The sequence below is a fragment of the Lolium rigidum genome, chromosome 4 (assembly GCF_022539505.1).
Source record: "Lolium rigidum isolate FL_2022 chromosome 4, APGP_CSIRO_Lrig_0.1, whole genome shotgun sequence".
NCBI classification, from domain to species: domain Eukaryota; kingdom Viridiplantae; phylum Streptophyta; class Magnoliopsida; order Poales; family Poaceae; genus Lolium; species Lolium rigidum.
Genome location: NC_061511.1, coordinates 71104387 through 71117472, shown reverse-complemented (window position 1 = coordinate 71117472; position 13086 = coordinate 71104387). Strand labels below are relative to the sequence as shown.

The 13086-nt window shown below is 42.5% G+C and overlaps 1 protein-coding gene across 1 annotated transcript; it reads left to right on the top strand.

Annotated features, from left to right (window-relative positions):
- Positions 1–2925: 2925 nt before the first annotated feature.
- Positions 2926–5697, top strand: LOC124647222 (putative F-box/FBD/LRR-repeat protein At4g03220). Its single transcript, XM_047187191.1, has 3 exons — positions 2926–3939; positions 4435–4617; positions 5347–5697. The coding sequence occupies exons 1-3, from the start codon at positions 2926–2928 to the stop codon at positions 5665–5667; spliced, it is 1518 nt and encodes a 505-aa protein (XP_047043147.1). The 3' UTR covers positions 5668–5697.
- The last annotated feature ends 7389 nt before the right edge of the window (positions 5698–13086 follow it).

Below are 13086 nucleotides of genomic sequence, written 5' to 3'. Positions count from 1 at the left end.
CCTACGGCAAGGACAACGAGAAAATTATCTTATTGTCAAGGATATACATGAGCACTGGAATCGAGGGACGGAGCTGCCTTAGGAGCAATGGGGGTTATTGGCCCCAATAAAAATTAAGAAATCCTTCACTAATTGGCATGCACTAATGCATTTAGAGAGGATGGCACCAATGAAATGGAGAGGAAATATAAATGACCCCATCAAAATATTTTTCTAGCTTTGTCCCTGCTAAAATCCAAACTATATAAACGGAAATACTATATAAGGATTAAGTGGTGATCATCAAAGAATAAGAACTAATAGTAGATATTTTTTTAAAAAAAACTAACAGTAGATATGCCAACTTTATAAACTCCAGTCCTAACCAAGAAACAAAACAAAGCGACGCTTCACAAAATCTACTTCCCGGTGCTTACATGTTGTTCTACTTGTTGTTCTCTAGTGTACTTCTTATACACTATACTTGTTGTTCTACTTCTATCAGGTGATTACTTCTCACTCGACCTGCCGTCCGTCTCGGTTTTCTACTCATGGCAGGCAAAACGAGAATAGGATTTCACAAATTTTTTTTGAGAACACAGTACAATGCAGACGCTCACAAGCACGCACATAAAAACACCCCTATGAACGCACGCACGCACACCCTACCCCTATGAGCACCTTCAAGGGACTGAGCCGGTATATCTTGAGATTGACGAAGTCACCACTGACACCTCGCTGTTGACGGGCACGTCACTTACCACTGAAAGAATAGCGCCAGTTAAATCCTGGAATGAATCCAGGTAAATGCAAACACCCATACCAAGTTTAGAACTTGAACCTGGGTGGGTTGGTTCCACCACAAGAGACCTAACCACCGGAGCCAAACTCACAAATTGAGGATGCATGTTCATACATTTATCTTTTTTGTCTAGAGCACAATTTTGCTCATACATGTACGGGGTGCAGCGAATGGGAAGCTCAAGATTCGCTGATTTTGACTGGTAATCTTACGTCACACTTTTGATTTTGACTGGAGATTGATGGTGTTGTCCTTGCACATGAAGGAAGCGGTTATTGTGGTTGAACGCAGTGATGTTAAGAAGTACATAATGATCTGTGAACATCGATTCTACTTCAACCTAATTGTGGTGTAATGGTTTCACGGTATAACTAGACAGGACATGAATTTTGGATGGCTCCTCTGCCTACTCAACTACCAAGTGAGCACTCAGCTATTTTGATATATACATTTACATTTAAATTTAAAACTCTACTGCAGGCTGAGAGCTTTCTTATTATTAGTTTGTTTTTTGGTTAATTTATAAAATTTATCTAGGACTGTTGAGATGAATATATTTTATGTTACTCCAACCAGTTTTCAACCTTTCGTGTAGATTACAACAACACCATATATCAAACAGCTAAAGCCCAAAAGAAGTGTGTCTTATTTCAACCGAGGAGCTAAGATGATCTCCAACACAAACACTATAATAGCGCGCGCTAAAACCCAGCGACGCTCCACCGGACACTGCGTTTTGCCGTGCGCGCTACCGCACAAACACAAATCTCACAAGCATCTATGAAAATCAAACACACATAAATAAAACCAACAATAAATAGTTTAATTATTATTACAACACAAATAATATCAACAATGAATAGTTCAAATGAATAACATGGATGTCTAAATATAACAATACAACAATATTGCGACAGAAGTAGCTCTTGGGGAAAGTTGGTTCATCCACAAAATAGCTACGAATCAACTTGTTGTGTCCCTCAATGCGCTCCCGCCACAACTTTCAACGACTGAACACGGAACCACCATGCTTCTCGTCTACTTTGCGTGCATAGCCAAAATCATCAACATATTTTCTTCCTCTTCTAAATCCATCTCCTCATCAAACGAATGATACGAGGAGCTCATCTACGAATGGTAAAAATCCTAATTTTAAGCATTGAAATCACCTCTACAAACAATGGAAAATCGATTTGGTCGGACGCCACATACATGCGCTCTGCTCATGTTAAATCCGCCACGGCTGCGCGGTTGAACACCCACTTGATTGGAGCAACACCGGCGAGCAAGGGGCGGCGGCGCGGCTGACGCCTGCTTGATTGGAGCAGCGCCGGCGAGGAAGGGGCTGCGACGTCGCGGTTGTCGCAAGTCGATTGGAGTAGCACCGACGCGCTTAAAAAATCCGTGAAGTACCGACGCACGCTGATCTACGTCGGTGAGCAAAGCGGCGGCAAAACCGGCGCGGAATAAGGGCAGCGGCAGCGCCGGAGTGGGAGGCAGAAATGAGGATGCAACATGGGGTGAATTTTCAGGGGGTCGTTGGGTGCGCGCGCGTTGTGGTTTTTCACGCACTCTGAAATGCAACGGCATATTTGGTGCACCACGTATTTTAGCGGGTCTGTTGGAGCGATGAAAACGCCGTGTGGGCGCGGTAAATTAGCGCTTGTGTTGGAGATGTGCAATTTTAGAAGCTGTTGGAATTCGTTCGGTTCATTTTACGGTAGATTGCCACTCCACCTGAGAAAATTGAAAAGAAAAGAAAAAAAGAAACTACCCTCTGTATCGGGAGATATGCCGCACTGCTAGGGTTCATCACCGCTACCGCCGCCGCTCCGCCGCCGCCGCCGTTGCTCCCTCACCGCTGTTGCCGCTCAGAGCACGGCCGGCGCATCTCCACTCGCAGCACGGCCAGCGCCGCCGCCTCCCCCGCCCCTCACCGTTGTTGTCGCTCGCAGCAGGGCCGGCACATCTCCAGTCGCAGCAGGGCCGGCGCCGCTGCGAGGACAAGTTTCTCAATCCGCCGCCGCCAGCAGACGCCGCTCCTCCGCCGGTCCCCCGCATCCGCTGCCGCTTCTCCGCTGCTCATCGGCCGCTCCCCCGCAGCAGACGCCGCTCCTCCGCAGTTCGACCGGGCTACACCCTAAATGGAGCACGTCGAAGGGGAGACCGCCGCCGAGCGCGCTAAGTTATGCGCCGGCAGCGAGGACTGCCTCAGCGCCCTACCCGACGACCTCCTTCTCCACATCCTTCGGGAGCTCCCCACCACCGCCGCTGCTCGCACCAGCGTCCTCTCCCGCCGCTGGCGCTGCCTCTGGGCCCTCCTCCCGAACCTCTACTTCTTCCCCTCGCACAACCCAGACAGTGTGCGCGGCGCCCTCGCCGCTCTCGAAGCGATGTCAGACGACAAAGCGCCGCCACTCCGGTATCTCTTCGTCTTCCCCTCGCACGCCTCCGCCGACTCCCTGGCGGCCTGTCTCCCCATCGCCGCCCGCCGCGTCGCCGGCGTTCTCATCTTCGACTTGGCGGCGGCGACCGTTGCGAGGGAGGACGGAAGAGACGCCTTTGAGCTGCCCTGCTTCAACAGAGCCACCGAGCTGAGGCTCGGGCTAGGGTTTCTTAGCGTCACCCTGCCGCCTTCCGGCGTATTCACCAGGCTCACCGATTTATCCCTGGAAGAACTCCACCTACATGGTCCTTGCTGGATCGGTGAAGCCGTCTCCTCACCACGGTGTCCGTCCTTGCAAACACTCAAGGTGCTCAATGCCCAGGGTCTGGGAAATTTTGCCATCCACTCGGAGTCTCTTCTCAAAATAAAGCTGGAGAAATCGTGTGGATTGCAGCAGCTGACTATTGTGGCACCAGCACTCAAAGAGTTAACTGTTTTCTACTGCTTTGCTCATCATTCAAATCCGAGTCAACCTGTTGCCGACATCGCAGCACCTCAACTGGTGTCACTCCACTGGAGGGATGCTTATCATCCAAGCTCTGTAAAGTTTGGCGAGATGGCGCAGCTGGAATTGCTGGGCGCCACCTTTTTCCTTGTAGATCAAGCAGATGGCTATGAACACAATCGCGACTGTGTCAGGCTGTTGCGCCACTTTGAGGATGTCAGCACTCTTACTCTCCAGCTGGCCTATATGCCAGAAGAAGATATCGAGGTAAATACACCATCTGTTTCAAGTTAAGGAATGTGCCATTTGAGATATGGAGTTCAGGTTAAAGAATGTGCCATTTTGGGTAGGAGTCTAAGATAATTGTGCCATTTGAGAATACCCAGGCACAATTCTTGCTTGCTTAGATTTTTTCTTTATTTGAGGAAATGACATAAAATCTGTCCACCGGTGCTACTGCACTAGCAGCATCTTACGGACTATAAACCTATACTCTAAAATTTAGTTAGGTTGAGACCTCTGTCCATAAAAGTTGTCTTAAATTTATCAAAATTTCGATGAAGGTAGACACTATTTAGTGTATAGATACATCAAATTTATGCAAATAAATATTTTTATGGACGCAGGGAGTATGCCACTGATCCTATAACAGAAATCTGAAGTGAACTTGTTAATTATGGTAATAGCTTTGTGGAAAATGAGATGCATGTGTCCATTTCGAAGTTACATAACCTGTAACTTTTACTTTGCATGAACCTACAGGAGGACTTAGGTGAGCATCACTACTTGATGGAAGACATGACAAGGCTCCCTTACGTTACATTCTTGACCCTGCTTATTACTGCAAAGGGACATTCCTTTGGAGCCAGCTCTTTCCACGTTCTCAGGACATGCACTAGTATAAGAAAGCTGATGCTAATATTTAGTTCTTCTCTGCACTTGGAGGTAAAGCTATCCGTAATTTGTTTACTATTGCTTTATTTACCAGTGGTGCCACTTAAAACAACATGCATTGCTTGCCACCCTGGGGCTTTATCTGATAGTTGCCGTACTCTAGGTGTTGGTTTGATACCAGTACTTTGATCCCAAGCTTATACTCCTACGTGGCAACTATATGGCTTAGGCCTCTCGTGATTATAACATTTTGTTCTCCTGGATTGATAAAAGTGGCATTCTACTTGCGTTTGTCGTAGATTTCACTTTTGAATATTATCAGTATGTTGGAAATATATGCCAGTGGATGGGGAATTAGCCTAGTTATTCTGTACATGGCAGGCTCAATCTTGATAACACAGTTAGGATTTAGGATATAGTAGTATTATGCTTATGGCACAAACTTTTCTAAAAGTTCCATCAGTAACCAACCAAGCCTAAGGTCGACCAGAAATCTTCTTGAATATGGGCTGTTGGTAGCACTGTATCTGAGTAAATTTTATAGGTTAACACTTTCACTTTACACAGAATAAGCACATTTTGTTGCATAGGTTGGCCTTAAGATAATTTCTAGGTGGTGCTCTATTGTAAATTTTGTTAATGACATATCTCTAAGTAATAAGGTAGTCTTCGCAAAAAGTAAGTAATACGACAGTCATACATCTTCCAGTTTCCTCTCATGTCTATGTGGTCAAGCTATAGCAGTTATACTTACTAAGTTGATGTGTGCCCCCATTTCAGGCAGAACCTGCATGTGCATCAGGTTGCTTATGTGATCATCCACCAAACTGGAAAACCGAGGAACTTGTGCTGAATCGCCTTCGAGAAGTAGAAATCAATTACTTGAAAGGAACTGAACATGATTTTGCTCTTGTCAAACGATTATTCAGTTGGGCAACAGCACTAAAAACAATGGCAATAAGTTTCCATATCTCAATCACCGAAAGCATGGCCAAAGAGTTAAGCCAGAGGATACTAGGCTTCTCCAAGCCAGACATATGTCTAAAATTTTACGTGTACCATCACTTCAATAAGAAAGTCTTGTATGTTCCAGAAGACTAAGGTGTGGGCTTGCTGTTTGCACTTTTGGTATTTCGTGGCTTTTGGTATCAGTTGTACCATGTGCAAACATCAAAAGTCCAGCAGATCCTTCTGAAATGATACTATGTCATCCATCATGATTTTCTTATTCCGTGTTATGTTTTACATAAGGAGGTTTAAATGTTGTTCACAAGCTATATGTGTGCACGATCCAAACGTTGGCATGCTGAAGAGTGATGATGAACTGTTTTTGGATAGTTCACTGCAATGACCCTGCAATTATGTTCAAGTGTTGGTAAAATTTGTCTCGCCGTCTGGAGCTACTCATGCGCAGGTTACCTGTACAGGGTATGTATGTTGGGCTATTCTCTTCTTTATCTTATGGTTAGGGCTTCTAGCTTGATCTATGATACTGCAATATGTGATATGGCAATTAACCTCCAGTAGAATTAAAGGTATAATGTTTACAATATGCCTATGTTACAGGGGCTCGAATCAACCTTTCTGAACAGAATAAAAAAGAAACTGTTCCATGCAACCCATTGAGATGCTGCTATTTGTGGCCAAAATAAACAATCAATGATACAACAAAAATATTATTACATGGCAACATCAAGAGCTACACCTGATTCCCTACTGGTTGGAGAGAGAATAGGAATTTTGGACTTTATCTACATCTAGCCTAATTCAACTTTATCTACATCTAACCTAATTCTATGTTACACGATAAATGCCAGTAATATTTCCCTGGAAGATAGAGCACCCATCCTGTCATGGATCTCACTCCTTCAGCAGCATTCAATTCATCAATTGTCATCATACTTTGAATCTTCACAGTTCGATGAACATCTAGTAGTCGCTATTTTACAAGAACCCAATAAACTGTGGGCAATCATATGGTGCAAGTGCAACCGCTGCTCGATTCTTAAAAGTTAAGATGGCGGCTGCAAAACATTGATGACTGTTGTTGCAAGAAGGGATCCTCAGAGATGTAGTACAGCTGATCCTTATAAGGTACAATCCTAGCGGAGACAGGTTTCGTTTCCTTCTCTCATCTTCTTATTCGTTCTCTATTATGTGTTAATCATGTCTTCATTTGATACTACCCAAAGGAGCTGTACCCCTGAACAAGATCCCAGATATAAGCGGCATTAATCACTGCACCCAGCACTCTATGTGTTTAGAACAGAACCTGCTTTCCATTGGGCCTTGGCAGTGGACTAGGCTGAGGGTTTGCCATCGGAAAATGCATGGGGTTCGTTGAGATGGCGAAAGAACCATGATTGGAGGCTAAACCTAATGGTTGAGGTGGAAAATTAGGTGTTACTTCCTGGATTGTTAGTGGCGTCAGTCGAAAAGTGGATGATTCAAATGGCCTAGCATTGTTTGGTTCTGTCAATGAAAAAAAGAAAGCATATTAGGATCTAGCAAATCAAAATGGAATAAGAAAATCTTATTTTGAAGATACCGATAAATAAAAGGAAGCTACTCACCCAATAGTGTTCTTTCCTTTCACATATGGTTCACTCCTCGAGGATGGTTTGTCTCTGAAGCCGTAACCGTTATCCTGCATACAACAGAGAGGTTATATATCTCAGAATCATTTCCGACCTTTTACAGGGGGTGTGTATCAAGACAAAAAAAAAAGATGCCATGTGGCAAGAGACAGACTTACATGGACTTTAATCCCCGCAAAGGCATGTATGGAACCATGTTTGCTGTAATGGCTTGAATTCCGGATAAATGGATGGTCCAACAGCTGTGTTGCGGTTGGCCTCTCCGCAGGATTCCTCTTGAAACACAATCGCAGAAAATCTTTTCCCTCTTGGGATAAATTCTCAGGAATTGGTGGGTCTTTATGCAAAACCTTAAACATTGCAGCTGGCTGCAGTACAAAAGGTTTCTTAGATTATAAAACTATAATGTTGATACCCAGTGTATTCTAGGAAAAAATGTTGATACCCAAATTAACAAGTTACTAGTGATAGCTAATAACATTTCTTATGTTAACTTATGTAACTATCTATTTGATCTACTATGACAGCAGATTCAGGCCCCTCTAGCCCAACTTTCCTGTTCCAGCCCTGACATGTGATGGGAGTATGAGAAGGAAAGGTTCAAGCTCTCAATAATATCAATTTGAGTAACATAGATCTTTTCTCTGAGAATGCCGGGCATTATTTGCATGGCAATTTTCAAATTCAGTGAGAAGTCACATGGCTGCATCTATCACATAAACATGTAAAGAAACAATGACCATGTACATGAGACTAGTCACTAGCACTGATAAAGAAAATGGTTTTATGCACACTAGGCAAAGTCGTGAAATGCATGTTAGTAAGCTTACTGTAAAGCTAAACGCTCCAAGTTATTACCCCTTGAAGATCACCCCAAGGAGGTTTCCCATCGAACATCACTCCAAGGAGGTTTCCCATCGAACATCTCAATGATGGTGCAACCAAGACTCCAGATATCAACAGCAAGATCATAGCCTACTTCTTTAGATAGAGTAGCCTGAAACATCTGTACAAGAAGAACCAAATCAAAATTCAGCAAGCACAAACTAAATTTCCGCAATGTTAATTAACTTGAATACGCGGAATAGAATTCACTAAAATACTTTATCAGACTTTTCTGTAGCATAGCAATTTAATTTCTGCAATGAACCTAATAAGCTGCCTCTTGCACTAGAGAAACATAGTGATGTTGCTGTTGTTTCAACCTTTCAGGTCATATATCTGTCGTACTAAACCACCATATGGTTGCCTACATCTTCCTATCTCTCTCTCTCTCTCTCTCTCTCTCTCTCTCTCTCTCTCTCTCTCTCTCTCTCTCTCTCTCTCTCTCTCTCTCTCTTTTACTTTTGTGAGGGGAACCATCTCCCCAGTGGTGAGGTAGATATTGTCAAAAAGTATAAGGTTGTCTCTTAACTGATTTCACACGAAGAAATAACAACTGATTCCATCAAACAAAGAACAGTTCATAAACCGAGTTTGGAGCTGTACTGGCCCATGTAAGTTGTAATAATGCACATGCTTTGGATGTATGTAATCCAAAAAAAGGTATAGCGAGCATGACGAGCCACGGCAGTACAAGGTTAAAGAAAGAGGAAAAATCACTAGTACATAAAAGAAATATATACCTCTGGGGCCATCCAGTATGGTGTTCCCTTCAATGAAAGATTAGGGGCTGCAGTACTTAACTGGCAGACTGTCAACTGCACATAAACCAGAGGATGCATAGGAAATGTTTACAATTATTATATAAGTAGCCCTATCTGAGCAAGCTTTCAAAAGTTGTAGATTGGCCATTCTCTTAAAAAAGTTATTCTGGATGCTACAATAGCATGAACAAAAGAAAGTTGTAACCAAATTATTCTGCAAGTAACAAACATGATTCAACTAGTATGGTTCTATTCTGTTCGATGCTTGTAACTGCTGGCAGTCCTCCGCTTTGTAGTTTGTAGCATCGGACCACCGTACGTGTATACATCGCGCCGCCGCCGAATCCCCTGTCGATTCTCCAGTCCACCATACACTCTGATGGAGGCGGTGGCAGACGGAACGCCGAAGGTGGATGCCGCGGCCGACTTCCACCTGCAGGTCTCCTTCGGCGAATCGACCCTGCACGCGGATGCCACACGGCACGCTTTAGTTGGACGCCGATGGCCGTCCAAAGTACATGTGACATACACAATTTTGTACATCAAATTAAAATTATACTGATGCATAGTTACAGGTTGTGCGTCAGGTTGTGTTAGAACAAGGTTTAAAATAGCGTGCTAAATGAAATAGCGGCAGCCTCCTTTAAACGTTGTGGACGCTATATCGTGCTAATAGCGTGATATATTTTAAATAGCGTTTTCAAAATAATACTAAATATAGCTTAAAAATAATTTTACTAGAACGAATGGATATATAGTCCAAAACTGACTGAATCATACATACATCAGCAAATTATTTTAGAAGGATAACATCAGCATGTCACAGGGCAACAACAGTATAAATTATTTATTAAAAATTATTAGCATTAACGATATTATCTTCTGATTTAGAAGTGGAACCAACAGATTGCACTTCATCACCACAAAAAAGTGAAAGCAACTTGCCCAAAAAATAGCGCTAATGCTATAAAGTTTTTAGCGCGATATACCATGCTATTCGCAAATAGCGCCACAACGAGCAAAATTACTAAAAATTTTGCAGGGACCCTCTAAATATGCTATAGTGCGCTATTAGCGGAGAAATAACGTGCTATTTTAAACCTTGGTTAGAACAAAAGCAACAATAGTAACACACTTGTGGGAAAACTCAAAGTGTAGCTCGAGCTACATGTAGCCTGTTTTTTACAAAATTTAAATTCAATATTTAAAGTTCCTCAAAAATCCGAAAAAGAAATCTGAATGTAGTCAATGATGTACTCTACCACTGTGCAAATTTTCTGGATGAAATATGTTATATTGGAGGCTACACAAAAATAAAAAAATTCAGACAAATATTGGAGGTTCCAAAATCTACACTGTTCACGGTTTCAGATCCATGGATTTGTGAATTTTGCACAGCCTAAAATATTGAGTCTTAGTATTGTTTTTTCCACAGTCGTAGAGTACATCATTGGCTACCTATAGAATTTGTGTTCCTATTTTTTTGAAACTATAAAATGCCATTTTCGAATTTTTGAAAAAACGGGCTACATGTAGCCTGAGTTACAAAATGCCACACTCCACACTTGTGAGCGACTAAATGTCAATTTCCATAGTTAATATCAGAAGTTATTTGTAGTTCTCACAGAGACTAAACAATCCTCCTGGCTGAATCACCAATAACAAGGTCAAATATTGAAGAGCATATTCTCTTATGCCACCTCTGATAACCTAATGATAGGTCACAAACTCACAATAGCTTATAAACTGCCAGTGGGTGACAGTCCCTAACAAAGAAAATACTCACTACAGTTACGTTGATGAAATTACATCCAACATGTATGTTACTCACCTCAACTTGTATGTTTTATTTCTTCTCATTCAAATGTTGAAAGTGAAGAGATTTTCTTTAATTACTGGTTGCTAAAAAGGTTGTGAAGAAATGAATATCAGAGCAAGATTATTTCTAGCATAGCAGCGTGTATGAAAACACTGGTAACCCTTCCTTCCAAGACTTATGTTCTCAGCCTTGTTTATATGTTGCTTGGGTAGTTTAGCGGAAATCCAATTTTTTCTTCAGTTCTTGTTTTTTTTCTAGTGTTCTATTCTGTGAACGCCTACCCCAACTTGTTTGGGACTGAAAGGCTTGGTTGTTGTGGTTGTGGTTGTTGTTCTATTCTGTGAACATTTCATGTGCACCCACTTGGCACCAGAGCATTCAACCTCAGGTAGATAATTTTTTCTATTCCCTCCGTCTAAAAATTGTTGTCTCAACTTTATCTAGATACGGATATATCTCTAATTAAAATGTATTTAGATATATATCCGTATCTAGACAAAAGTAAGACACCTATTTTTATACGGAGGGAGTATCACAATTCTTTCTGTTGTGTTTATAAGTACTAGCAAGATAATTGTCAAGCAACTTGTAGTCTGAACTTTGAAGCAGGATTCCAAGTACAAAAATAAGGAGTAAATGAGTATTATCTGAAAAACTTACCTACTTGAGAGAACATCAACTTCTTCACATTCCTGGGTGTTATAAGAAACTTGAAGCTGGTACTTGGAACTAGCAGCATTAATGTACATCATAAAAGAAACTTGAAGCTGGTACCGAAAATCCCCCAATTGTTTTTCAACAAGATTATTTCATGATTGGAAGGAATGGGACAATATGCTAAGAAATCATTACTTTGAACTAAAAATCTAAGACTAGTAATACAAAACAGATTAATATCTCCAGTCTGGTACACGAGGTGGATATGGGACAAAATGGAAGTTTTTTTTATGACACACAGGTCTGGTACACGATGATGCCGCGATGGGCTCTACTGAGCCAAGCCTCTTTTGGTGCGGTTGTGAGGTCACCAGTAGAATTCCTACTGGAGTACTGATCGTGTTTTTGACACCAGTATGAAAGCTTATGAACCATTGGATTGACGAAAATGGATGGATAGTATACCATAAAATACCTCTCAAGATTTTATTCCTGTTTCACCTTTTTGCAACACTGTTTAGCACACCTCCTCGAAATATTTACTTTAGGACAAGGTGTTGCACTGCGAGGCCAGCTAGGCAGCTAATGGTGCTAAAGAAGTAGGCAGGCGCAGGTGCATTCTTGATGGCCAAGTCAGTGAACTTCCCTTTGTGCTCTTTAGAGCCTTGTTCGGAATTCCTCCACTCCGACTATAAGCGGAGCCTGCGGAGCTCGGTTTCAGCTCCTTCCTCTCCGGAAGTACAGTCCGAACGAGTTCTTAGTGACACAAATAATGTCATGACGGTGGTAGCTGCTCCTCGGCGGCTCGGACACCCTATCCATCAGGATGAGCGAGCTCCACACTTGTTTATTGTTCTACTTCTTGCAGGTGGTTGCTTATCACTTGACCTGCTGTGTGTGTAGCCGTCCGTCTTGGTTTTCTACTCATGGCGGGCAAAACGAGAATAGATTCCACAAATTCAGGATGCATGTTCATACGTTTATCTTTTCTGTCTAGAACACAATTTTGGTCATACATCTACGAGGGGGTGCGGCGAATGGGAATCACAACGCTTTAGTGGTTTTGATTGGTCATCTTATGTTACACTTTTGATTTTAATTATTTGTTGACTCGAGGACATATCAAATATGTAATAGTATGACGCAAGTTGATCATAGGGGATAAGCTTCATTGCAATTTTGGAAGACTATGTTTCTAGGGATTTTTTCTACAGAGCTTGTTTGGTTTGTAGGATTTATAACCATAAGAATTTTACCTGTTGGATAAAGTGGCGCCAAGCTTCTGGCGTACTCTGTGACAAGAGAGTGCCACAAAAGCTAAAAGACAGGTTTAGTAGGACAGCTATCCGACCTGCGATGTTGTATGGCGTGGAGTGTTGGCCAACGAAGAAACAACATATCCAACAGTTAAGTGTAGCAGAGATGCGCATGTTGAAATGGATATGTGGCCACACAAGAAAGGATCGGGTACGGAACGACGATATACGGGAGAGAATTGGGGTAGCACCGATTGAAGAGAAGCTGGTCCAACATCGTCTCAGATGGTTTGGACATATCCAACGGAGCCTCTGGAAGCGCTAGTGCATAGCCGACGGATAAAGCGTGCTCAGAATGTTAAGATGGGTCGTGGTAGACCAAACTTGACATGGGAGGAGTCCGTTAAGAGAGACCTGAAAGTTTAGAATATCGACAAAGATTTAGCCATCGACAGGGGTGCGTGGAAGTTAGCTATCCACGTTCCGGAACCATGACTTGGCTTCGAGATCTTATGGGTTTCAACTCTAGCCTACCCCAACTTATT

Excerpts from the sequence above, each read along its gene's own strand:
- LOC124647222 (XM_047187191.1), top strand. The coding sequence starts at position 2,926 with ATGGAGCACGTCGAAGGGGAGACCGCCGCCGAGCGCGCTAAGTTATGC. Across the intron at positions 3,940-4,434 it reads TGCCAGAAGAAGATATCGAG|GAGGACTTAGGTGAGCATCA; the intron begins GTAAATACACCA and ends ATGAACCTACAG. Across the intron at positions 4,618-5,346 it reads GTTCTTCTCTGCACTTGGAG|GCAGAACCTGCATGTGCATC; the intron begins GTAAAGCTATCC and ends CCCCCATTTCAG.